The sequence below is a fragment of the Musa acuminata genome, chromosome BXJ2-8 (genome assembly GCF_036884655.1).
Source record: "Musa acuminata AAA Group cultivar baxijiao chromosome BXJ2-8, Cavendish_Baxijiao_AAA, whole genome shotgun sequence".
Lineage (NCBI taxonomy): Eukaryota > Viridiplantae > Streptophyta > Magnoliopsida > Zingiberales > Musaceae > Musa > Musa acuminata.
Genome location: NC_088345.1, coordinates 10,080,264 through 10,107,367, shown reverse-complemented (window position 1 = coordinate 10,107,367; position 27,104 = coordinate 10,080,264). Strand labels below are relative to the sequence as shown.

General features: G+C 38.4%; 2 protein-coding genes across 2 annotated transcripts in view; one reads left to right on the top strand and one right to left on the bottom strand.

The window, feature by feature from the left end:
- The window catches only part of LOC135619126 (protein fluG-like), a 28,186-nt gene extending 10,440 nt beyond the window's left edge, over positions 1-17,746 (top strand). The window contains exons 8-18 of the mRNA XM_065120824.1: positions 6,402-6,450; positions 7,294-7,547; positions 8,820-8,992; positions 10,256-10,376; positions 10,456-10,508; positions 10,577-10,706; positions 11,744-11,889; positions 13,279-13,470; positions 15,972-16,204; positions 17,041-17,183; positions 17,532-17,746. Coding sequence (XP_064976896.1) covers positions 6,402-6,450; positions 7,294-7,547; positions 8,820-8,992; positions 10,256-10,376; positions 10,456-10,508; positions 10,577-10,706; positions 11,744-11,889; positions 13,279-13,470; positions 15,972-16,204; positions 17,041-17,183; positions 17,532-17,594 — 1,557 coding nt within the window. The 3' untranslated portion in view covers positions 17,595-17,746. The remainder of the gene's footprint in view (positions 1-6,401; positions 6,451-7,293; positions 7,548-8,819; positions 8,993-10,255; positions 10,377-10,455; positions 10,509-10,576; positions 10,707-11,743; positions 11,890-13,278; positions 13,471-15,971; positions 16,205-17,040; positions 17,184-17,531) is intronic.
- A 91-nt stretch (positions 17,747-17,837) lies between these two features.
- LOC135619127 (ras-related protein RABC2a-like) lies at positions 17,838-26,964 on the bottom strand. The gene is made up of 6 exons (XM_065120825.1): positions 26,526-26,964; positions 25,225-25,293; positions 23,706-23,771; positions 18,839-18,960; positions 18,127-18,255; positions 17,838-18,049 (listed from the first exon to the last, which is right to left on the bottom strand). Exons 1-6 carry the CDS (start codon positions 26,665-26,667, stop codon positions 17,936-17,938), a joined length of 642 nt encoding a protein of 213 aa, XP_064976897.1. The 5' UTR covers positions 26,668-26,964; the 3' UTR covers positions 17,838-17,935.
- Positions 26,965-27,104: the final 140 nt, after the last annotated feature.

Genomic DNA, 27,104 nt, shown 5'->3' with positions numbered 1-27,104 from the left:
ACTTGATCTTACAATGCATTATCTCAAGCGAGATCATGCGATGACTCTTCGCCGCTCGCTCGGTCCGTTGAGCTTTGTGAAGTTGTTTTGAGGTACTCCTCCTTAACATGTGCAGTCCGTTGCACATGGTTCTCCCTCTAGAGAGCCAGGACTAATCCCTTCTGGATATTTGTCCCGTTGGAGCAACTTTTCTCTTCGCTTCCTTATCTCTGAAAATTTCGGAGATCACCATCCCCTTGGACTACTCTGCCTTGCTGAACAAACTGTGCATTGTTCTGCCTCCTGCAAATGCACTTACTAGATTGCGACTCCATGTCAATACAGCCCCCGCTGCACCCCTTAAGGCCTAGCAACATACTGAACTCGCTGCACACTTTAGCCTCCTACGGACGTATCCTTCTCATGCTGAAGAGAAAGTTTCAATGCTCCATGGCGTCGAATTTCGGTCGCCTTGGGATAGCCACGAACACTCCATCGTTCGTATACAAGCCTTTGCACGAGTATCGAATTCTTCGAGTTAGCAATTCCCCTCACCTTTGTGAGCTTTGCACAACACTTTCAGTCGCTAGACAACATATTCCTCCTTACATGGTCTCATCTTTTACCAAGCGCCTCGCTTGCCTTGGGCACCATCAAGTATGGTTGCCAACATTGAGCCGTAGCTCAAACTCAGCCTTCCCAACCTTTGTGCGCTACGCATTCTTCCCAGCTTGCTTGTCCTCATGGTGCCTCTTGCGCGAAGGGTTGGTCATTCCTGTGAATGCCAATCTCAGATGCCTGCTCCTTTGAGCGACTCCTTTTCCGTACATCTCCATGCTCGTTTTCCCCCAAACGGTCGTGCGTGCTAGTTGCTCTCAGTGCAGTCCCGCTAGGTCCCTCACGTTTGCATGCCAAGTGTTTCTATAAGTGTTTGTCCCGCTCTGATACCATCTGTCACGGACTTAGCTGGTTTTGCCTAAGTCGTGCGGCACCCTTACATGTCCGTTCACAAAGGCCAGCCTCCCCGAAACCTCATATGGTCCCTTGGGACTTACAAAAAGAGAAAATGAGTTAGAGAAAACGCCTCACTCAGGATCCACAAGCAATCATTTTAGAAAATATTTCATAGCCAATGCAAATTACAAACAGACTTTACAAGCTTTAAACGGTCGCACAACAAAGGATCCAAAATGGTTTACTACAGATTGAAATCTCCCACAAGTGTTCTAATGACACAACCTTTATTTACAAGCCTAAAATGATCACCAAACTCAACTAAATTGGGATTGTTAAGCCTTCGACCATCCTTCTACATGCTGTGTAAAGCATGAACAAATCAAAAGACACGGGCATACATGATCATTACATTAAACACCCCGTTTACAGTTTTGTCCGTGATAGCACGTCAACTTGACGGGAACTTGCCTTCGCGCCCAACACCCGGGGAGCAGTTGTTTGCGGACTTGCAACTGTGTCCGTTCAACTTTCTAAAGTCCTTGTTTTCCTCTCTCCTCTCTTTTCTCTCATGCACGCAAGGTGCTCGCTGAATTGCTTGTAAAACTTCCTTTTTCATGAGACGTCGAGACTTGTCCACTGCTATTTTTGAACTAATCAATTTTCTCTTTTACAGGTCCTTCGGGACCTGAGTGAGGTTGTAAATTGGCTGATCCTTTGCAGACGCATATCGCAAGGGCGCATCATGACTTAGGCAACTCAAGCTAAGTTCGTGACTTTGCCGCAAGGGTGCCTCATGGCTTAGGCAATTCCAGTTAAGTTCGTGACAGGACGTCAACTATAGTGATCTTCCTGGTTTACCAGTTCTTCACCAACATGGGGCCTTGATCACTTTGAACAAAACCTATATCTTGTGTGTTAGACTTGCACACATTCTTTCTTGGTTTTAAGTGGTTTATCACTACATGCCAGTTAAAACTTCTTTTCTTTAAATGATGAGTTAAAGTTTTGTATTGTAACAGTGTACTCTGTAACTCTGTAATTGCTACTTAGTTAATGCAATATGGTTGGGTTAGGATTGCTATAATGTCACATGTGCCTGTGTAATTTGAAGGATTGACCTAACATTATTTCTAACAGGGTCTGTAGTTTGATTATAGCAGCCTCACCAAAGACTCGCAATCCTCTCTAAATGCAAATGCACTCTTTAACTAGAACTCGTATCTAATATAAATCACTATATTGCAATTTACACCTATTGAACTTATTTGTAACCCATTAATCTCATATTGAAGGATAAGTATCAAGCCATCATCTGAGTAAGACTGTATGAGGGTATTGGTAAGATGGATTAAGGTATTGAGTATTAACCATCCTTACCATTGGCTACTACCGTGGTCTACATTAGACTATTTGAAGTGTTTTTTTTTTTTTTAGAGCCTAAGAAGTGTACATAAGATGTGTAGGTCCGCATCCATAACAAAGGCCAGCCTCATCAACTCTCTACATTTGGTTGACATGATACACTCAGCTTATTTTTCATTGAAGTAGTGCCAAGATATACCTTCCATTCTTCAGCTTCAAACAAGCCCTTAACCTCAACTTTTTTTTTTTTTGTTTGATTTTATGAAAGTGATCACAGGTATTATCACTATACCTGGATCAGCTGTGTCTATGATTCTTCATCAGACTGCATCCAATGATGACTACTAAGGATTGAAGAAACCAATTGTGCATTATTCGCAATTTTCATCAACTTTTTCTGATTAATAGTTTACTTATCATTTGTATGATGCAATGGACTGCACAAGGTGTTCACTGTTCAGGATAGGTGATCATGATTCGTGAAAATTTCAACTGTCTTTCTAAATTTAACCATAGTATCAATCAAGGTTCGCCGAACCGTACCGTACCGGCGTTTCGACGTTGGCTCGGTACGGTACGGTACGGCGTACCGAGCGGTATACCGAGGTGTACCGAGCGGTACACCTGATTTCACCGATTTATCCCTCCGAAAATACCTGAAAATTAAAAAAAAAATTAGGATAGAGTTTTCAAGTTACAAATAAATATAGTAATAGTATAAGTTTAGCAAAATCAATGTAAATTAGGTAAAAATAGCATCACATATCTTTTTCGGGTTTTGAGGTAGTCTTGTTCGAGGTTCGTATTTCAGCGCGTTATAGATTGAAATATCTATAGAAAAATCAGTTGAATTGTTAGACTATTTTGTTACAATATAAACTCTAAAATTCAAATGAATTAAATAATCATATATCTAGATATACCTGATTGTTAATTCTACCACCAAAACGAACGACGGGCCTCCACGGGTGGTAGATCGGGGTCCTCGATCCGATACATATCAATATGATACGTTTGTTGGACCCAATCATGAAATTGATCCCATGACATAGTGTATTGATACACCGTATGCCATTGATGCATCAATGTGGTACTGATTGTAGATTGATCGTCATAAATCATATTTGTCCGAGGCAGCTCTTGAGGCATATATTGGTGTTGTTCTGTATCATGCTGTTGCTCAGAGAAGGATGACCAACTATCACCATACTGTTGTTGCCCATATGATTCTTCATAATACGATGGCTGTGAATACGATGAGTCTCTTTCTGTGTCTATATCATGTATGCTTTGTCGCATTTGTTCATATTCATCCACTGCCTTCCCCTTCCCCTTCTCCTTCCCTTTCCGCGCATAAACTTGACCAGTACCTTGTTGAGTTCCATGATCTGAATCTTGAGTGGTATGTGTAAAATATTGCTCCTCAGTCCATTCACCACCCTCAAGTTGTGCAGACGAGACCAACGACTGCCCGATATCACAGCCATCATTTGATGAGGCACTGTTGTCCGTGTTGCTATCATGTCTCTGGACCGAACGAGAAAGAGAATGTGATTGTGAAGGTGTCTCGTCGCCCGACTCGATTCTTTCCAACGATGCAACTGATGCTACTGCCTTCCCCTTTGCCTTTGCACGTTGGGCGGACGAGTGTGACCATTGGGTATCGGTAGTTCCTCGAGCACTGCTACAGTGTGGTAACGGTCGATTTCGATCGTTACCGAGTGGTATCGGGCGGTAACGGTCGAAATCGACCGTTACCGAATGGTACCGGGCGGTAACGGTCGAAATTTCGATCGTTACCGCCTGATACAGGCTTTTTTTGGTGTACCGCCCGGTAGAGGGCGGTCCGAGTACCGGTCGCCTCTCGGACCGGTACATACCGCCCGTACCGGGCGGTACACATCGGTATGGCAGACCTTGGTATCAATCATCACATACACAATATATCTCTCCTTAACCTCTTTGAGAATTTTCTTGATCAGTTGATATATGCAATGGACACCATAGAGTTCAAATGTCATCTTATGGAACACTATTTATTGGTTACAATAGATCATGAAGATGATTGTGCTTATTCTCATTGACCTCATCTAATATTCACACATTTGGATAACCCCACAAGATTTCATTACTTCTTAAACAAGACATACATAAATTTATCAACCTCTTTTCAACCCATAATGCTACTTAGGGTCTTCAGTTCTACACAAGGTTCAAGTCTTTATGCTGGTAGATATGGCCTGAAGAAGGCATCGCCGCATCGGTATAACAAATGGTTAATGTGGTAGAAGTGGAACCACTCTAATACAAGGCAACCATTTTTTTTTTCTATTTTTCTTGTCATAAGAATAAAATAGGATTTGTGTCTCTGATATTTGGGCCTTCCACCTTGACTCCATCCATGTAAAAGTCCTGAACATCCTCCTCATGCTTTCTGTCCCCTGAGGAACTGTATTGAAGTGATGACCTAATCTTCGCAATCATTATCGAGGCTGAGAGAACTTAATCACTACTAATACTGCACATGGAGGTGCCAGTAGGACCTCTATATTGTTGAACCTCATACTGCCACTATCTTTTGCTTAAGTAATTAATTCAACTGTGCATGTGAAGTAATAATTTTAACTGTGAATGTGGGGTGAATTTCACCATCTTGATCCCTAGACCCATCATAAGCAGCAGGTTATTGATGTGTGCCTATTAAAATATATTCTGTTCTTTTAACTTGCTTCTCGGAAGCTTTTTCTCATCTAAGTCTGGTCCACCCTTCTATTTTCCAAAAGGTTTCTGTTGTTTATTACATTGGGGAAGTTTTCTGCTCTACTTTTTTCAATCTGAAGACTTTTTTTTGCCTAGTGCCTGCATGTGATAAGATCTTGTATTTTCTCCAAACTCTGCCCATGTACTACCATCATCAATTACAGTATGATCTATAGTGAAACTACAAATAGTTTATCGTATGTTCCACTCAATTAAATTAAGTGAAAGGGATCATCCACTCATGACAAAAGATAAACATATTAAAGAAAAGGGTGAATGTGTTGTCAGAAGGTTCACCAAATCAGCTCAAATGAGGTCCCTTTCCATGCCACGTATGATTAGATGTAATAGACCTAGCCATTATTTGTGTAAATTAAAGCAAAATTTGTATCTCAGTTTTAGACTTATGAAAAAAACTATAGAAATTGCATTTTGGTGAGTTCCACCAAACTCACCTAAACTAGACTTATAAAAATTGTAAAATAAACTTTTCTAATATATACAGGAAAAGATTGTCCCCATGTCTACACTAATTAAAGTGATTCCATGTTATTGTTATGGATGTGTATTCTTAAGGGAATTCTATTAAAGATTTGTCTTTGTTCTTGTATCTTAAAATAGTAAAATGTTGGAAGCTTCAAATTTCCACGTGCCATGCATTTGTTAGTAAACAAGGCCTATTAGTGCTATGAATATTGCTAAATTTATTGGATCTTCCCAATCTTTGAAGAAATTCTCTACAAATAAGCATCTATAATGGGTTATAGAAAATAGGAATTCTTTCCTTTTCCTACAAAACTCAATTACAGTCAAGCCTATTTTATAGATCGAATTAATCTAATTGTTTGTTAGAGAAAAGGGGTGTAATATATATTATACTAATAAAAACTATTCATTTACTATAACATAAAAGTAAAAGAAGAAAGAAAACACAATTCTCTCTAATAAGTATCCGACAATTGATGGCTCTCTGCTGGGATAAGAACCAGGCCATAGGTTGCTTTGAAAATCAATAACTTACAGATGCATCTTCAGAATATTAGTCTGTAATCATTTTGATATCAACATTGTCACTTGGTAGTTTGAGGCTTTGAGCCACTATTATATCTTTAAAGATTAAGTAGATGAGAAATTGCATACGGTTTTATTCATTCAACATTTCATGATTTGTGATGTGATGAATTTGTTTCTATGGTACTTGTATACTGACAATTCATAGTGGTGTGTGTCACTTAGTGTACACAAGCTTCCTAAGTTTTTAAGGGACGATATTTCCTTGTCTTATTTGTAGGTCACTGAATGATGATTACTATTACTATGTCTGATGAGAAATATACTTGTAGGTGATGTTCAGTTCTGATGGCTATGCCTTCCCTGAGACTTTCTTTTTAGGTACGTCCTAAAAGTTTTTATATCATTTAATGAGAATTGTCATTTGTCTTCAACTTGTCTGTAGCAATTATATGTTATTGCTTACACGGTTGTAATAGCCAAAAGTTGTGAAGAGTCTTCCATGCTTTCTTTCTTTTTTAATGTTTTAAGCCCCCATTCAGAATTTTACCACCAATCAGAATTTAACATCTTAGTCCCAGTTTAGCTGTAATCGGCCCTATGGATACAAAGTTTGCAAACAACTTTGCAAACAATTGTATTACAAACAACTCTACTTGTTTAGCCCCCAACCATTTTTTAATGACATGCTTGTCTGTTTTACATTGATACTTGTTTAGCCCCCATTCAGAATTTTACCACCAATCAGAATTGAACATCTTAGTCCCAGTTTAGCTGTAATCGGCCCTATGAATACAAAGTTTGCAAACAATTGTATTACAAACAACTCTACTTGTTTAGCCCCCATCCATTTTTTAATGACATGCTTGTCTGTTTTACATTGATATTTGTATCCAAACAACTCTACGTGCTAATGTCTGCAGCCTGTTAATAATATCATGAAAGTCTTATTCCTTGACCATCAAATAGAAAATCATGATATTGTTAATTTGATGATTTTTGAGATTTTGTGGTTAACTTACAAAAGTCTTCTCTTTATGATGCTAAAGATGACTTTTTTTTATCTACTAATAGAAAACAGATTGGTTTTTTACAGAGCTTGTGCCCAAAAATTTCTTGATCAAAATTTGATAATCTAGAACTTCTCTATTGCTAAACTTGGATAATGTCTATTCTCTAGTATGTTATTTTTGAAGTTAATGTTGATCTGACCTAATTTAATAGGTGCCAAGCGGGCACGTGAAGTAGTTTTCAGTGTTTTGTCAACTGCATGTGATGATGGTGATCTTACTCTTCCTGAGGCTTTAGAAGCAACTGAGGATATCTTTAGAAGGAACTCATTACAGCTTTACAAACTGCATGGTGTTGTCCAAAGCTCAATATCTCTCAACAAGACTTCTATGATTACTTCACACCCAGATGGTATAGCATTTGTTCGTATTATTTGGATAGATACATCGGCTCAACACAGATGTCGTGTGAGTAATTCTTTTGATAGAATCTGTCATCAATAAGGGACATGCCATTCTATTTTTTATAAGCTACCTTTGTTTTTTTTTTGTTAGTTTGAAATTGAAAACCAATTATTTTAAAATCATAAAATATACTTATCAACAAAAGCAATTTGATGAAGTTTAAAATTATATGCCCTCGTAGATAGGGGATACATATTGTGAACTTATTAGATCATAGTATAAGCTTCAACATATTTTGATCAATTAGACACAAGTTTTGTGATTTTCCATCTTTATGTTGCATTAGGTTCTGTCATGGCTGGAATTTAATAAGTTGTCTTTTGTTTGTTGTATCATTATGTTTGACAAGAATTTATCCTTGGCAAAACTAAGTCAGCTAGAGAGGCAAGATGCCATTCAACTCTAGGTATTGATATTCATAGATATATGTGCCATTGATAAACTAATCCACATTGACATTTAGATAGTTTGACTTCTTGTTAGTAGTATACATCATATATTGTGACATAGCCTTTTGATAATTTACACTTGTGATTGTGCCCAAAGTTTGACACTGCATATTTTGCAACCTATGATATTCTCCAAATCACATCTGAAGAGTGAGGACTCATGCTTTTTGGTTGTTTGCCCAAGGTTATTTAATTCTGTCCTTAAAAGGGGTGGTTCAGTGCTTGAGATTCCTGCCAAAATGGAGGGTCAATACACAGCCTTAACCTTGCAAGCAAGGAGTTTGTTTCAATGACCCAAACTCTTGACACTCAAGTTGCAAAAAAGAACCTCACCATTATACTGAAGTTTTCTTTCTCAAGAATATCTATACTATGTTCAGTTAAAAAATATGCCACAAAATGAACTATACTGAAGATAGTCTATCTAGTAATGGATTCCAACTGGATGGACTGAACCTAACACAAGCATAAAGGTGGGTAACAAACAAGTGTTAAGAGTGCTGCATATCCTGTTGCTTAAGCGTTGAGTTCCTATAAAGATGACAAATGCCTTAGGTGTAATGAACGTCTTTAAATGTTGAGATGCTATGGGCATGACATGTATTCTATTCATTAGTGTACCAGATGATGCCATAATGAAAGTCACTACATGTATTACATGGCATAAAATGAAGTTCACACTAATAAATTTATTTCAAATAATTAAATTATTTATATTGTCGTGCCTGGCAAGAGGATGTGATTAGTTATGTAAATGATCCTTTTTGTTGATTACTGCATCTTAAGTTATAGCAGGATTATATTTGCTTGATGTGCTTTAACTCAGGTAATACCAGTAAGGCGATTCTATGAAGTTGTTAAGAACTCAGGAGTAGGGTTGACTATGGCATCAATGGGAATGACTTCATTTTGCGATGGTCCAGCAGATGGAACCAACCTAACAGCCGTTGGAGAGATCCGACTCTTACCAGATTTAACAACAAAATACAGGATTCCTTGGTACCAATTCCTTCTTTTGTTGTCAATATTTTATTATGTTAATAATTTCCTTGTCAATCTCTGTGATAAATATTACTGAAACAGGTATAGCTTTATTTTTTTGCTGACTTTGAAACCTACAAGTGCTGGAAGCAAGAATTATTGATTCTCACAGTGATGCCATCCCAAACTAGTGTGTCATTCCATGTGGATCTTGTACTGGCATTGGCATGCATGTTTGCTGCATGCTGTGCCTCTGTGTATAGTTGGCTACATCTATTATTCAGGGGCATGATCGCAGCTTAACTTGGTTGGCATATGACATGACATCATGATCATGCAATGGAAGTTCAATTTCATTATGCCATTCACCATACTATTTGTACCAAAAATGATTCTTGCAAGAAACTTCACAATCCACATGAGAAGGTGATAATTGTCTAAATTAGATAATGCAATTTCAGTAACCAAATGGTGTTAATATTAAAGAAATAGAGACATATATTTTATGGATATCATTGGAGAAATTGAATTAATAACAACCATGTTATCCATGCCTAGTTTTCTGTAGCTTTTTGCTACTGAATAAAAAGGAATTGTTTTCTGTCTAAAATTTCAGTAAGCTTTTTTTCTTAGTCTTAAGCATGAAATAGTCAAATGTTAATAATTACTATGCACAAATGCAGTCGGTTAATATTTGTCTCATGGATGAATGGTTGAACTGATATACTATCAAAATAGAAACAGATGCAGTCCAGCAAATAAAAATGGATGTCTTCATCATATGACAATGAAAGGGTGAAGTAAGATTGAGAAAGCAAATTAGTGGTGAGCTAGAGAAGAGAACATTATACCATAGTAATTTTCTTTGAAAACCTGAAATTCAGCTTGACAATTCTTCTTCCATAAGCTCTGTGAGTTTGACTTTTCAGTGTTTCGCAAGCAGATGGCCTACATTTCCTTCCAAACTCATTTTGACTCTATGTAAGTGTTTGTGTGCTCAAATTTCAATTAGATTTTTCACCTTTCCTATTCCAGAACTTTGTCTTACCACTTCATTGTGCTTGATACTGACAATTTTCTGAAATGATTCGTCATAGTGATAAATATGTAGGTAAAATCTTGCCTTCCAAATTGAATATATTTTTTGCAAAATTCTTTAACTGAATTGCTTCAGTTCTCATCTCAAAGTTTTATTTAGATGTGATTCATTAACGAAATGGTTAAATGTTATATTTACCCAAATCATGTCGTTTATGTTTAGAGATGTTTATTTTTTAACAGGGCAAGCCAAGAAGAAATGGTACTGGCTGACATGCAAATAAGGCCTGGTGAAGCTTGGGAATATTGTCCAAGAAACTGCTTGCGGAGAATGTCAAAAATCTTGAAAGATGAATTTAACCTGGTGAAGTACAACTTCATAGTACATTAAGCATCTAAAGTTCTAGACCATCAACTTTCACTATTGAGTGGTTTTTATATAGGAAATGAATGCAGGATTTGAAAATGAGTTTTATCTTCTCAAAAATGTCATAAGGTACTTTCATTGAACACTTAGTTTTGGATGCTTATACATTTTGGCTTATTTCGAAGAAGCTTATGCAGAGATGGGAAAGAACAATTGGTTCCATTTGACAAGACGCGGTACTGTTCTACTTCAGCATTTGATGCTGCATCTCCTATTTTACAAGAAGTTAACTCTGCTCTTGAATCCATGGATATTTCAGTTGAGCAGGTATTATTTTAGGCTCATCAAGATCTTTTTTTATCAGATGTTGTCTTGTTGACATGCTGTGGACATATCCACTCATGAACAGTAATTAATAGTTAAATATTCTCAAGATATGAGATCTAATATTTAAAACATAGCAACCAGACGGTCTTATATTCCATCAGAATTTATTGTTTTTTATTTCTGTGCGATCTCAATTTAATTAATGGGCATGGACACATTAAACGTTTGCAAATTTTGCTACATTCCTTTTTCGTCGTCACATATTCAATTGATACTTTGACATAGCCACTCCTATTCTTTTTATCTTTTATCATGTTTCGTACCTTGTCTAGAAAGCATGATTATCACAAGGCTTTTTATGAGATACACATTCTTCATATAATTGGAAATATAAGTCGTCCGTTGATAACAATCGAATTTCGAGTGTTCTGATCGGTACAAACCCCGTATTGAGCGATACGGGGTCACTTATCGTATACCACCCGGTACAGGGTGGTTCATGACGTCACGTACCAGTCCCCTATTGGATCGGTACGTATCACCCATACTGGGTGGTATACTACAGCACAACAAACCTAGCTAAAAATACATGTGATTATAGAACTTCTATCCACCTTTCTCTTTTCTACAATAATCATTTATTGCAATCTTCAGATTAACAAAGTCTGTAAGACACATACGGTAAAAGAATTTTATTTGTAATCTTTAAGGATAAAGATTTTGAAGGTCATAATGGGTTTTTACCTGTCTGAAATTGTTTGACTCATTTGTTTTCCATTGTACAAGATCATCAATTGTTTTCTCTGTGCAAATAAGGTCAATTAGTTCTAATGTCCATTTAGTAGACAAATTTTTATGACACTCTTGTTAAAGCAACTACATAGTTTAAATCGTTTGGCTAATGGGTAATTTGTTGATTGAAGCACATATTATTTTTCATCTGTGTTTTATAGTGTTTTTTTCCCTTGGTACTGTTATTTTTAGTTGTGGTTTCTTTCTTGAGACAATTATTTATTCAAGCTTTTCTGTCCTAATAGCTTCATGCAGAAGCTGGACAAGGTCAATTTGAACTATCACTGGGGCATAAAGAATCTGGTCTTGCAGCTGATAACTTGATTTATGTTCGTGAAGTTATTAGGTCCATCGCAACAAAGCATGGATTATTGGCTACCTTTCTTCCAAAGTATGTTCATGCTATATATCTCTATTGATATATTGATTGCATTATGCAAGTGATCAAAACATATGATGATTGCATTATGCAAGTGTTGCTAGTCCAGATATTATTTTAAGCAAAATGTATTAGTGTCAGCATGAACCTATTTTCAGAGGTTCATAGCTACTCAAAACATATAAAGTTATGATCTGTGTCACGTGCGGACTTGGTTTGTTACTTGGCTTGGAAATATTGGACTGAGTTAGTTGGTTCGCTGTTTCTGGTCATAGTATACCTTAAATAGCTGATTTGGATTGCTTTTATGATATATTGATTTTACCGAGGGCAGACATTGGTATAATAGTAAGGTTGCTCCTTTGCGACTTGGGAGACTAGGGTTTGAGTCACAAAGACAGCCTCTTTAAATATTTAAAAGTAAGGTTGCGTACATTGAACCTCCCTAGACTTCGCATTGGCAGGAGTCTCGTGCATTGGGTATGTCCTTTTAGCATTCAACCTGATCAATGACAGTGGTGGTAGTCAAGGATCATCTTTTTAATGTCAGACCATACCAGAAAGTACAAACCACAAATCGCACCTTTGGCCTGCTTTAGGAAGGGGTGAAAGTAATGGATCTACAGCAAGACATTCTGACTGTGTTATTCACTGCTAGTTCCATGCTTGGATAAAAGAGGAGGTTGCATTAGGTCACAGATAGCCAGCAAAAGTGTTTTCAGATTTCATGGATTTTAAACTATTGTTGTTGTTGTTGCATAATGAATATAGCCTTAATGAACAATCACATAAATTTATTCCTATAAATTTTTAGCTTTTAAATTGAATAAGAGATAGGACTGATGAATGTCATTGCCTTACAAATAAGGCAGACAAATTTGTTGCATTCTCATTATGACCTTGGAAAAATGTTTGATCTGGATGTATCTGATATTTTATTATGATTAGAGAAGATAGTATGTTTATTTATCAATATAAAGTATATGTTCTCCACGGATCAAAATGTGATCCTTAAAACTGGTCATCCTTACATGATCCTTGATAAAGTTTGTTTATAAGTAAAAACAAATACAATCTTTAATCCTCATGTCATTTCTCGCTTTATAATTATGAAGAAAAATAAACTTTTTGGCTTCAACTTCTAATTGATGTTACTTCCTTTTTCAAATTATTTGCTATGAAATAAAAGATCCTGGTAAGAATATGCAGCATTTTTATTATTTTTTGCAGATTTGTGAAATTTCTGCATTTTTCCATTAAGCTATATGTATGAACTAGACCTCATTATATATGTTGAAATGCCTGAAATTCATTTTTTCTTAACATGGAAATATTATCTCAAATTAAATCTGAAATTGTGAAAGCTAATAATTGCACGTTTTCGGTTCATTTGTTTTATAGGTATCGCTTAGATGACATTGGCTCTGGATCTCATGTACATTTAAGTTTGTGGGAGAGTGGAAAGAATGTCTTTATCGGATCCGAGGCATCAAAAACTCGACATGGAATGTCAGAACTTGGTGAAAAATTTATGGCTGGAGTTTATTATCATCTTCCTTCAATCTTGGCATTTATTGCTCCACTTCCCAACAGGTAAGGTCCTTTTCTTTTTCAGAAAAGAAATTATGTCTCCATAAATGATCGAATGCTTTACTTTCCTGGATAGCTCATCATTGCAGGATGACATTGTAATAAGTGTCTACAAGCACTTCGAGCCTCTCTGAAAGCATCCATGTCTGCAGATACTTTGAGTGCTAGTTGTGATGTTTTTAATTTTTCACTTTTCATGTTGAACTGTCCAATTTTCATCATCATAAAGTATTAAATTGTTGATAACTAGAGCATCTTCCTTCTCTAAAGAGAATTTCGAAGGGGCACAACAATCATAGTTTTGGTAATGGTCCTTGCTAATGTTATGTCTGGCCAGAACCTGATCCCACTAATTGGGGCTAGATCAAGAAAATTGATCAAAATAGCCATTAGATTAGGTTTCAGTACAAACAAACAGATTCCTGGATATTTCCTCATCGTAGCTTTGTTTCTAGGAGGATAGTCTTACCTTAAAGTATGTCCTCATGGTCAAAAACAATTTTATAGTAATGGCATTTTCTTTGAGATCTCAGGGTGTTGCTGAAGCAGTTGAATATACTAGCCTTTTATTAAGGGCCTTTTATATGAATACATATGGGTCATGAATTAAGGTATGTTGGAAGCATTCCATTTGTTAGATAATTTGGTTGATTAGTAATAGCTTTTGACCAGTGAAAAATGAGAATTTAATTTGTGGCTTCTATATAGAAATTACTTGCTCCAAATTTACTGAAATTTATGTTGAAATTCTTGATTTCATGTCCCTAAATGAAATAGAAATTGTAGACACAAAACCCAATTTTCTTTTCCAAAGAATAAAAAAAGAAAAATTCTAGAGGATGTTCTGATTTCTAATTAGGTCGCAAGGTATATTTTATGGCCAAGGGTGAGTCATGGAAGTGCTCTTAACTTGCATCCCTGGTTTTTTGCCCGCTATTAGAACATCTCATAACTATCCTTCCAGGATTATATGTAAGTGTGAAAGACTTCTAACTACAATACAAGCATTAGATCATTCTCAACCGTTCCACTACACTAATTTTATAGTATATTATCTTTGATCATCAACTATTTATCTTTCTGCAACTTCATCAAGGATTAAAGTATTATGTATGCTGTTGATATAGTTCAAGCATTGGTGTTGTACAGGTAAGTTCTTAACACATAGTTAGCTACTAATATTGATTGCAGAATGAGCACTTTGATTTTGCTTTTCTCTCAGATATTTTCCTTATTGAATTGGCTGTCAGTTCATGACTTCTGTGTGTGTGTGTGTGTGTGTGTGTTGGTTTAGATAAGTCTAAATTATGGTTTTAAATGCCATGAAATAAACATCAATAACACCCGGTATCTAGTTGGACATCTTATTATCAGACATCCATTTATTGAACAAAATTCCTACTTTCATTGGTTTTTCTTTTGTACTGGATGAAGTAGGCCTTTCAACAGGTATTTATAATTCTATATAACAATTTGGAACCAGACCTTAATTTGTGAAACATATTGGTTTACTCAAACAGGGATTTAAGTGGAACCTAAACCTTGAAGTCGTCCAAGTTTGAGTCCAACCCACTCTACTTAGGGTTTCAAAGACCTGAGGCAGTAAAAAAGAGTGAACTTCCTCCCTTTCCTCTTGTTCCTTTCCCCAGGCTGCTCCATTTGTCAGTATGGCCTGGCACCCAATCTCGCTGAAGATTAAATTCATTAGTTTAAACTGATTTTAGAAATGTCAGACTAAGAAGTACGTTGATTAAAATCTGTTAAAGTTGTAAAGAAGGTTGTGTTGGAGTCTGCACCATTTCTAAATTCTCTTAAGGATTTATATATAGTGGCTCAGAGCCACTGGCTCTCCCCTATGCCAAGTGATGGTTTGCATGATGGAAGAGTGAAGCATACTCTCTGGTCCACAATCTGGAATCATTAGTTTAAACTGATTATTGTAGCGTAACAACATAGGATACATTGATTAATGTCTCGTAAATGTTGTAAAGAAAGTCGTGGAGTATACAGTAGTTCTAAATTGAGGTTTTATTTGCAGAGACTCCCCCCTATGCTTAGTGGCTTGCATTGTGAAAGTTGTCAGTACATGTCATTAGCACAGCAATGCCAAAAATATGAATACTGAAGAGGGAAATGTTGATAGAGGAAAACAGTTTTCACCTAGTGCTGGTGCTCCTTGTTAGTTCTTTCTCCACAGGAACAGTGGTTGTGATTTCATTCTTGGTTTTGGTACATCTATGACTAATTACATGTGACCTCTGTTTTTATATGTTGTCCAGACTCCAGACTATAGTTTATGCAGCCTTTCTTTTTTTTCTATTTAATTTGTGGTTATAAAAAAACTTGAGCAAGCTTACAACTCAGCATTGAGAAAGAGAAGTATTAATTTAGCATTATGGAATTTTCACTAGATCTACTTCTTGTGTTCAATGCTTAAAATTCAATTTCAGAACTTTCTTCAGATATTTCATCATGATATTTACTTTTATTATCCCTAAATATAGTTATGATCGGATTCAACCAAATACTTGGAGTGGGGCTTACCATTGTTGGGGAAAAGAGAATAGAGAAGCTCCAATGAGGACTGCATGCCCACCTGGAGTATCTAGAGACCTTGTAAGCAACTTTGAAATTAAGTCCTTTGATGGGTGTGCAAACCCATACTTGGGCCTAGCTTCAATAATTGCTGCAGGAATTGATGGCCTTCGAAGAAATCTTAGCTTGCCTGAACCCGTTGGTATGATTAAATTTATCTCCTACAATTTTTTATATTTGTTTAAGTTCTTTGTATAAATTCAGCAAATAACCTCTTTACAAAAAAATAAAAAAATATATATATGCCTTAAGCTTCTTATGTACTTTTCTGGTTTTATTCTTTCAAGATCTGTTTTCTTTACCATCAGTGGTCTTAACAAAGTTATATTTCATTGCATATATTATGTTTTTCTGGCCCTAGTAGAGAATATCTACCATTCATATTGTAAGAATCTTTAATCTCTACCTTTGTTGAATGAACAACCCAAAATATAGTACAGGGACATGAAGGCCTTATGGTAGAACTTGGTAGCCATGGTTAAGTGTTAATTCCCTGGTGAATTTTTTTGGATGGAATGAGGGTCTATGGAGTTAATTAGTCTGTAAGAAGATTTCATGAGATTAGAGTGTGAAAGATTAGCACTTGGTCTCTTTGGATCGAAGAACTAATATAGAAAAAAATGGTGTATTGGCAATAGTTTCATACATAGGTCGGCAAAAAAGAGGGACAGCTCAAACAATACTATCAGAAAGCAGCAATATCAAGACCCGTTTGTATGGCCTAAACTCCCATACTTGAAAAACAAGCATACTAAACTTTAGTATGCATTTTCTTGATAATAGATGGCTCTTCACCTTTAATTATATTCTGACATTTAAATCATGTCAGTGACAATTTTGGTAGTAAATAACATTTTTCTTTTCATCAGTGTGATTTTTGCACCATAAAGTCATAAACTATAATTTTCCTTGCTAGTTTGAAGTGGACTAATTATGATGTGCTGATTGGTTCATAATATTGTTGCTACTATGGTACAGAAACAAATCCTTCTGGTCATGATTCAGTTGTCGGAAGGTTGCCAAAAGAATTGCGTGAATCTATAGGGGCACTTTCTCAAGACACTGTTTTGATCAAATTCCTTGGAGAAGAACTTGTGAAGGCTGTTATTGGTGTTCGCCAGGTAAGCAATTTGAAAGTGTGCTATTATCTATGGAATGTCCAATCATATATGTCATGTGATAAGGGTAATATGGTAATAACATCCTAATTTAGTGGATACAGAAGAACCTTCCTTTAACTTGAGTTAGTTGCCCTACATCTACATCCTAATTTGGGACTTAGTAGAGACCATCAACCATCTTTGCATGAGACAACTTGGCATATAATTTTTTAAACAAGCTGTCATGTTCTTTATAAAAAGAAAACTTCTCTATATAGTTGTTTCTGGCTAATAAGAATATTTGTTGGTCATAGCCATAAAGTAATTGACACAACAAATTTTCTATAATAAGGATGAACTGTGTTGCAGGCGGAGGATTCTTATTATATGAAAAATAAGGATGCAGTCAAGGAACTTATTTATCAGTATTGATTCAGCTGATGTTTTCATATGTGGCACCTGTGATTTCAATTCTTGATTCAGATGTTTTCATATGGGCACTTGAGAAAGATTTCAATTCTTGATTCAAGAGAAGTTGTATCAAATGACAAATTGTCTCGAAACATTTTATCAATTTTTGTTTTGTGATTTTGTTAAATTTCTGTACCTCATGGACAGAAATGAAGAATTTGATCCTGCTTTGAAAGATGAGCACGTCATGTCACAAGTCCCTCATACGAACAACCAAACAAACTGATAAAACAACCAATATCTGTACAAAACATTAAAAATGAGTGTATGTACACAGCATATTGTTGGGATGAGTATGTACTTCAGGATGAGCAACAGCCTCCTCCTTGGTGTGCATGTTGTTCCTGCTGCAGCTTCAGGATATTCCTTTTAACTGGAACTGATCCTTCCTCCACCAGTTTAGGAACTTCCAGGATCTACAGAACATTTAAAGAAACATCAAATAAAACTCTTTATGGGCTAGGAATTCATTTATTGTACAAATAAAAAGTACCTTCAGTGCCAGTTCTTCAAAACATCTCTCCACATTGGCTCTTGTTTTCGCACTGCACTCTAGAAACAAACATCCATACTCATTTGCAAAGGCATTTCCCTCTTCTCTTGTCACCATTCTATCAGCCTCCTAATATATTTAAAGAAACGGTTTAGTGTCATCATAAAGAGAATAAAGTATATATCTCAGTTTCAGATGCAAACAGAGATTACCAAAAAAAGATGGAAACGCTGTGAATAAAAGTCAATATCTAAAAACTTATATTAAAATAAGTTCAAAAATGAAATAAACAAGTTGACATGTAGACATCCCTCCTAATAAAGAGTTCTTGATCATGACACAGCATGGCATGGTGGCACAATATGTGATGCACCGTTTTACTGCTAGAAAAATCCTATTTGAGAATTGCTTCATGTAGAACAAGAAACCTAGCAGAAAATAGTTTCCCAACACAGGATAAAATCCTTATTCCATTGGTAGTATGAAACCTCTTCGGTGGTTCACAACAAGATATCATCATTGTAATTTACTAATCCTCTTAATTGAAATTATAAATTTATTAGTCAAATAAAACCATCAAACGAAGTGCAAATATGCAATACAGGATTAGTACTTTTAGTTTTAGCCACTATATAAAGCTCTTTTAGGCACTAATTAATATAAAATGGGGACAGAAACTACAATAACAAGTACTACGAAGAACAGAAGTAACCTTGTCAACTTTGTTTCCAACGAGCACTTTGACACAGTTGTGGTTTGTTGCATACAACTCTACTTCCTTAACCCATACATCAGCCAGATTGGTGAAAGTCTCCCGCTTTGTCACATCATAAACTATCAGGAGAGATAAATGAAAAATATCATTCGGCATATGTGATACAAATATAGCAAAAGCATCAAACGTAACTTGAAAAGCCTATAAACAAATAGTAGCAAAAGAAGAAAATTCAACCATGAATTTGAGAAGAAAGTATTAGTTCTTCTATGGGCTGCTAACATTCAAAGCATATTACATGCTAAACTTTAGTTAGTACAAGAAATGTGAATGAGTCTCAAGCAAGGTGCACAGTCGTTGAAGATGGAGGTTTGAACATAGAATAAGTTCAGCTAGGGAACTAAAAACAGTAAGTACAAAAACCATATTATGAGCTAGAAAAATTAGGCAGTAAAAGGAGACTTGGATGGTCAAAAGCAAGGTGCACGAGTGTTGAAGATGGAGATTCAAACAACACTAAATAGAACCAGGGAAAAGAACATATGCCAAGAGTGAAAGACAATTCATCCACAGTGGACAGCAATTTGCAGTTGATTTCAATATCATAACTTGTGTATATATCAAATGCCTCTAACAGATAATGCGCCTACAGGAGTTTGCCACGTTAACCATAAGTGATACATAAAACAGTAGTTGACTAACATTGAACAAGTTTAAATTTCTTAACTGATTAGCATGCTGCACATCAGAATTCAATCATTATAACATCTTGGATAAATATACCAAGGTCTGTCGTACCGAAGCGTACCGCCCGTACCTTAACAAACATGTGGCACACTTGAGGAGGAGTACCTTAACAAACAACTCCACGAAGCTCAATGGACTGAGCAAGCGGCGAAGAGTCATCGCATGATCTCGCTTGAGAGAATGCATTGGTGGATGCGAGATCAAGTGGGGGAGCGACCCAAAGCAACACAAATGAAGGCACACTTGGAGTCGATACGGAAATCGGACTCAAGGGAGGGTTGACCCGTGGAATGGTGGGCGCGAGGGCCATCATCAACTCAATGCAAAAACGAGGAGCGGAGCAACTTGGGTGTAACTTGGCGAAGTACCCAAGCCGCATGAAGGGAGCCAGCATAGAAGATGGAACATGGAGCAGATGCATAGTGCTTTCCTTGGACAGAGGTCAAGGACATGAACTCTTGCAGAGGCAAGAGCAGGATCATGTTGTTCCATGGGTCATTCATTCTGACGGAGCAGACTCATCTTGCATGGTGCCAAAGACGAAGGGAGCTTCTGGGCACATGCACTTTAACTCGAAGAAGCATTTGATGGAGGAACTAAGGCGACTCAATTTGCGGAGGCGAAGTTGGGTTCAGAAGGCCTTAGCACGGGGCAAGAGGACGCAGAGGCGGGTACTCTTGAAGAATATGCCATAGTGTTGTCATTCAAGTTGCTATAAAGGAGGCGGTGCGCAGCGAAGATTGTGCTGGTAGGGGTAGAGGCTCAGGATCCAGACAATGGTGCACTAATTGCAGCGAAGTCGGGGGACTTCTGGAGCTACTAGGCGACGGAGTGTCCTAGAGCGGTGCTTCATCTTGGTGTGACCCAAGAGTGGGTGGATGAAGGTCGATTGCCGAAGGAGCGAACAAAATCGAAGGTGGAAGAGACCCTGCGATGTATTGGTAGAGGCCACACATGAAGGGTTCACAATTCGAGTTCATCCCACAAGGATCAGAATGCAATAGAGGTGTCACCAGGAGGCGACATGGTGCAGCGGATCGTGGTGGAACAGTTCGTGGCAATGCGATTCACACAACCTAGCCCCGTGAGGGACTAGATCATACGGAGGTATGATCGGGAGCTACTGGAAGCTCCACTTCGGTAAACAACACGACGGCAAGAAGGGCTATGGATTCAAGGAGTGAAGGCCATGGTACCGCAGAGGCGGGTCTTCCGTGCGTGCATCGAATTTTGCATCGGATGAAAGCCTTAGTCATCAGCATATGGGGGCTGTATTCCACCAAGGGAAAAGTTCGAATGCAAGTACCAGTGAGTCCCATGGGAGGGACTTGATCATACAGCGGTATGATCGAAGCAGCTGGAGAGTTGGACTGCTCCAGAGCTCATATTCACTTAAGGGAGCCCGACAAGTCAGAGGACAAGGTCGAGTAAGCGAACGTTGCTACCAAGGAAGCTAAGGAGAACAGAATCAGTGCAAACCCTACAACGTGATGGCAGAGGCCGTGCATGGGAGTTGCAGTCTGTCTTTCCATCGACCAAAGGGTGCTGCTTGGAGAACACAGAGGTGTTGAAGTAGGGGGTCGAAAGGGGCGAGGAAGCGACGACGAGTCCAGAGGGACTTAGCTACCCAAAATCACGCATCAGATAGAATGGAGGTGGACTCGGAGGAGTACCACAGAGGCATATCTACTGATTGTGAAGAAAAGGGATGCAGATGCGAGGTGACGGATAGTAGTGCCATGGGCATGGCAGCGCCATGGTACCGCAGAGGCGGGACTTCCGTGAAAGTCATTGATCCCTTGCTCTCATGGAGGGAGAGCGCTTGGTCGTGAAAGGAGCCGAGGAGGTGGAGTATACAGAGACAAACTCCAGGTACCGAGACAAGGCTGAAGAGCAGAGGCCAAGGAACTTCGTAAGACCGGTGTCAATGAGTTTCTCATCAAGATAGCCGAAAGTGAAGGACTTCGGGTCATGCAAGAGTGCACGACCAAGGAACGAAGTAGTCAGTACGCGGTGCTGGACCTTCGCTACTCAGGGGAGTAGGCGGCAGAGTTGATGGAGAAGACGGTACAATCCCAGAGGCGACAAAATCTATCAGAGAATTACTCCAAGTTGGGGTGAAAACTTCCTGCATTCTAGAAGTTCGATGGCATTGAGAAGGTGAATCACAGTAGCTAACTCAACGCAAGGAGTGCAAACACTTCAAGTGCTTCAGAAGTGTGAGCAAAGAGCAGGCGAAGGCTAGTAACCAGCTCGATGCATGGAGTACAACCTCGAGGAGGCGGGCGAAGTCAAGTAACCTTTGCCTTCTCAACCCTTAAGAGAATGGGCGAAACCGAGTACCCCAATTCTCTTATCTATCCAACAGAGGAGCTCTGCATAAGTTCAAAGACCCTTCGAAGATAATGAAAGACAATAATTGTCAAATCCCCACCAATGGTGATCAGTGTTACTGAGAGTAGATTGTCCGTTTCATTTTCCAACGAAATGACAATCGAAAGAGGAAGTGATGCGAACCTACTTGGATGTGACAACTAAGTGAAAGAAGAGTCAATGAACAAATTTTGTGGAGGAAGGACCCAAATCTTCAGAAGTTTGCGAGACGATGCTCGTTAAAAGCTCCAACAAGCATCCACCCAGTTCAAACAGCATGAGGCATTTGAGAGACTGGCGTAGTAAGGATGGTCTTTTCCTTCATTTGAAGGATCCGCAGGAATCAATAAGGATCAACACAACTCAGCCAACCCCACACCGGAGTCAAAGTCATTGGTGAGTTGAAGCAGCATGGCGGATCAAAGGTTCGACTACTTACAAACAGCAACGGAGAGCAGCTGGGAGCCAAGAGGCGCATTGTAGCTGGAGCAGAAGATTGAAGACTCAGCAAAGGCGAGGAGTTGCAGTGTCGGCAAAGGCTTCAACGAGGACGTCGAAGGAATAAGTGGGGGAGAATGTCACGGACAAACTTCTAAACAGGATGTTTGATGTAATGCTTGTGTATGTCCGTGTCTTTTGGTATGTTCATGCTTTGTACAGCATGTAGGGGGACGGTCGAAGGCTTGATAGTCTCATTTTAGTTGGGTCGGTGGCCGCTTTAGGCTTGTAAATAAAGGTTGTGTCATGTGGACACTTGTGAGAGATTTTCGGTCTGTAATGGACCATTTTACCCTTTGTTGTGCAACTGTTTAGAGCTTGTAAAGTATGTTTTTAATTTGCATTGTCTATAAAGTGTTTTTCGGAGATGTTTGCTTGTGGATCCCGAGTGAGGCCTTTTCTCTATCCTGTTCTCTCTTTTGTGGGGACCTAAGGGACCATGGGAGGCTTCGGGGAGGCTGACCTTTGCGGACGGACACGCAAGGGTGCCGCACGACTTAGGCAAAACCAGCTAAGTCCGTGACAGCTCGGTACGCCTTGATGTACCGCCCGGTACACCGGTACCGTACCGTACCGAGCCCGAGTCGAAACGTTGGTACGGTACGGTATAGCGAACCTTGAAATATACAAGTTTCTCTGCAAGAGTTAGGAATATGTGATCCTCAATAATTGCAATTCTGACAAGCCTACTTCACATGAACCTAAGTTAAGAAAGCAAAAAGATACGCTGAGAAAACAAAATACTTGGCAAAGTATAAGTACTATATGTTTGCACGCAAGACATGAAGCAGATGAGACCATAGTGATCTTAGAAAATGACAAGGACTGCTTATATTGAAGATAATCTATCACTAACTCTGGTGCATAATGACATCCACGTCAGGGACTAAGGTTCCTGCCACACTATCCAATGCATCGCAGGGTATGTGCATTGGCACATTACTAGCATGCCCATGGAAACATGTGGCACAGGCCAGATGGATCATGCAATGTCCTATGTGTGTACATGCACGGCAAATGACCAAAACCTCAAAATGAATCCCATACTACCAAGTTAGTTGAAGAGTTGAAAAAAGGTTGATTTTTAATTTATTCAATTTGAAATGAATGATTTAAACATTGTACAGAGCATTTTAGTTAAAGAGAAACAAAATAACTAATACAGGTTGGTGATAGAACAGGCACACCATAGGGAATAGAGCATACCGATGTACAACTAAATGAAGCTTTAGAACAAATCACTTACCCAGAATTATTCCTTGACAACCTCTGTAATAAGAACTAGTTAGCGTCCTAAACCTCTCCTGTCCAGCTGGCAAACATACATAAATTGTTTCATGAGAACAAGAGTAATACAAAATATGACAAGGATTAGGAACATATACCTGAATCCAAATAAATAGCACATTCATGGCAACCTCCTGGTATAAACCACAAAACTATACCCATTTTGTTGTCTATAAATAATTTTCATAGCAGCATGAGTATCAGTCATAATCCTGCAGTCTTTTAGGCTATTCCCATACAAAATGACTGTCATAATATGAGGCCTTGTTGTCATAGTCTCTCTACTTGCAAGGGGTAAGGTTGCGTACATTAATTCAACCCAGGCCCTACATTTGCGAGAGACTTGTGCATTGAGTCACTCTTTCATTTTTAATGGCTGTTATTATGTTAAAAAAAGTCCAAACATAACGAAACGATCAATGATAAGTTGGCAACTACTCAACATACAAATAAGCTCACAGCAGATATTCCATGAAATGAGTCTGAAATGGTAAGTACCCCCACCTGTCATAAGGCTCTAATGGCGAAGAAATTTAAGAAAATTTAGATATGCCTAAGCTTCAATGGATTACTGGAAGTAGAATAGGCTGAGGACCAATGTGCAATAGATCAACCAAAACAACCAAAGCCTGGTTTTAAAAAAAAACCAAAAAGATGACATGACATACGAAAAAAAGAACTTATTTCTTCTTGAAGAGCACTATACTGGATGTCTATCTGGGTGTCCATGGGCACTAATAACATATCCAAACTCAGGTCTTTAGGGAATGGGTTCCATAAAAAAGAATCTAGTAAGGTCTCATGTCACATATGGATCCTCAGTTATCCAATAGTCATGGCATTTGGCACTGGGTGCAGCTAGTTAATACATAAAAGATATAATTTACATCTAACATTCTTTATACATGTCCCATAAAAAAATATTGAGGATATATATATATATATATATATATATATATATATATATATATATATATATATATATATATATATATATATTCTTTTGATATAAGTCAAAGATGAGAATTAATTTAATGGACAAGTAGAATTTTGTATATGCACAATTGACAATGTAAGTCTACTGCTGGTTTTGGCTTTTCTAGGTTTTACTTGCCTGAGTTACCTTGGCCAGAGATCATCAAACAAATATTGTTAGGCAAAAGTGCAACAACCACTTTCTACAGAAACAGTGTAAGAAACAAGAAACCTGACTTTAGCCAATAACTAGCATCTGTTACAGAATGTTATTCAAGTGCTAGGTATATTTCCTGTGAAGATTCTCATTTGTTAACTGGGAACATCCAGCTATACAACAAACTGTACCAAACCAAACAATTGTTAAAGATTATAAAACAATTAATTTAGTACTAGTCCCAAAAGCTTAGGCTAATGAGAAGGGTCCAACCTATTGTGAAATATAACAAAAGTACGCTAAAAAATCAAACCAAATTTGTAATTTCAAAGATGTTCTCATTTACCAGTGTCCCATATAGTAAGCTTTAATTTTTTGTCATCAACTGTAAGATGCTTGATCTTAAAATCCACTCCTGCAACAAATAAAAAATACAAGTCTCCATGAGTAAATAATGTAAAAAATGGTTGTTCTAGTTAAACTCTCCAGTATATATTCGAAATTAATCCAGTTTAAAAAAATAGTTAAACTTTGATGGATTGATGTGTTGAAAAATGGCACCAAGATGTTCTGAGCAGAACAATGCTAAACATACATATTTGAGCCATTTTAATGGTCAAAAAGAGAGATATAGGACCAAATATGCCCTAGCTATGCTCTGGGCTGACAGGAGAGGGTCCCCAGTCAGGTGGCATCATGACATGCATGTGTGATGTTATGCCTTTGATTTTTTTTTTTTGGCACTCAAAAAGCTTCCAAATTCCATTCACAACCACTATTGTACCATCTAAGCAGCCAGCCATAACATGTTGGTTAGACATGGATTACTTTACAGTGTTAGCATGGTGGGGGGCAATTTATGGCAGTACAAGAAAATCATTTTAAATGATTGACGAAACTTGAATTATATCTTGATACATGTCTACACAAAGGACAATCTGTCGCTGTTTCCAGAGCTTGCATGCCGAAATTCATGCATCACGGTTTCCTCTTCCTTGCTTCAAGAAATTAGGAGCCGTCATCCATGGTGGTATTTTATCGATCAGCGGTGATATGTGAAGACAGACCAAATGTGGCGTGAAAGAATCAAAAGAAGGAATCCCTTGAACTTAGGGAGCAAGTTCGTCGCATCTTATTTTCTTTCCCGTGTGACTCTAATTTTAGTAGCACATCCAGATCAAGCGTGACCGTCCAGAATCCAGATGGCCTAAACCCACAACACAAGTATCACATACACCGGAAATTACAGTAGCACTGTACCATTTCTGGCGACCCATTATTTAGCCTCGAAGGTCTGGGAAATCAAACGACGGGCCTGTCAATGAGCAACAACAACTACCAAGAAGAATGAAGCCAGAAAGGAAGAAAGCAAAGAAAAATCAAGATACATCGTAGCACGTCAAACACATTGTGGATAAATCACGGCACGCGACCAAGAATCGCATGCGGGAATCAATTCACGGAGGCAAGACCAAGAAATCAACAAGTCCGAACTCAAGATCTGCAACACAATTCAACACGCGGCTCAGCGCACCAGGATCGATGAACAAGAACCAAACCGACAAAAGGGAGGAAACTTAAGGCAACAAGAGCAAACGAAAAGAATCGACTACTAAATCAAGAAGAGGGCAGGAGAAGGGAGCAGACCGATGGTGGGGGCGAGATCTTCCCCGAGGTGGTTGGAGATGAAGGAGACGAGGAGGCTGCTCTTGCCCACCGCGGAGTCCCCGATCAGCAATATCTTGAAGGAGTAATCGTAGCTATGCCCCGGGCCCGACGACGAACCCATGATCGCTCTTCCCAGCCCGCACCAAAACAACAGAAAGGGAAAAGAAAAAGGCGACTCAGATCTCGATCTCGTCTCCTCCCTCGCTTGTGGCGACGGTAGATGGAGAGAAAAAAGCAGGGAATCCAGTAACCCAGTGGATATTTAAAGATTTTGGTCCAAAGGGAGGCAGAATGAGAAAGCTGGAGAGGAAGGGAGCGAAGGACGGAGTGCGGACGAGGAAAGGGAAGGTGAAAGGCGAGAGGATGCGTTGCTTGCCTCCCTTGGATTATGCTGCTGGCACGTAATGTGGTCGCGCCGTTGTCTTCTTTCTTGGCTACTTGACCCTCCTCCCCACTCCCAGCAAAGCGACCGCCTGCATAAAAGCATTGGTGCGGCACGTGCGCGCGTAACACAGACCCTCCTACTCGCGCACGTCTCCAGAATTAGCGTCCTCATAG

Bases quoted from the DNA above. Each gene is read 5' to 3' on its own strand.
- LOC135619127 (XM_065120825.1), bottom strand. From the start codon at position 26,667: ATGGGTTCGTCGTCGGGCCCGGGGCATAGCTACGATTACTCCTTCAAG. The intron at 25,294-26,525 runs GTCTGCTCCCTT...TATTTGTTGCAG, and splicing joins AGATCTCGCCCCCACCATCG to GAGTGGATTTTAAGATCAAG. The intron at 18,050-18,126 runs GTACTTTTTATT...AATGTTCTGTAG, and splicing joins TTGAAGAACTGGCACTGAAG to ATCCTGGAAGTTCCTAAACT.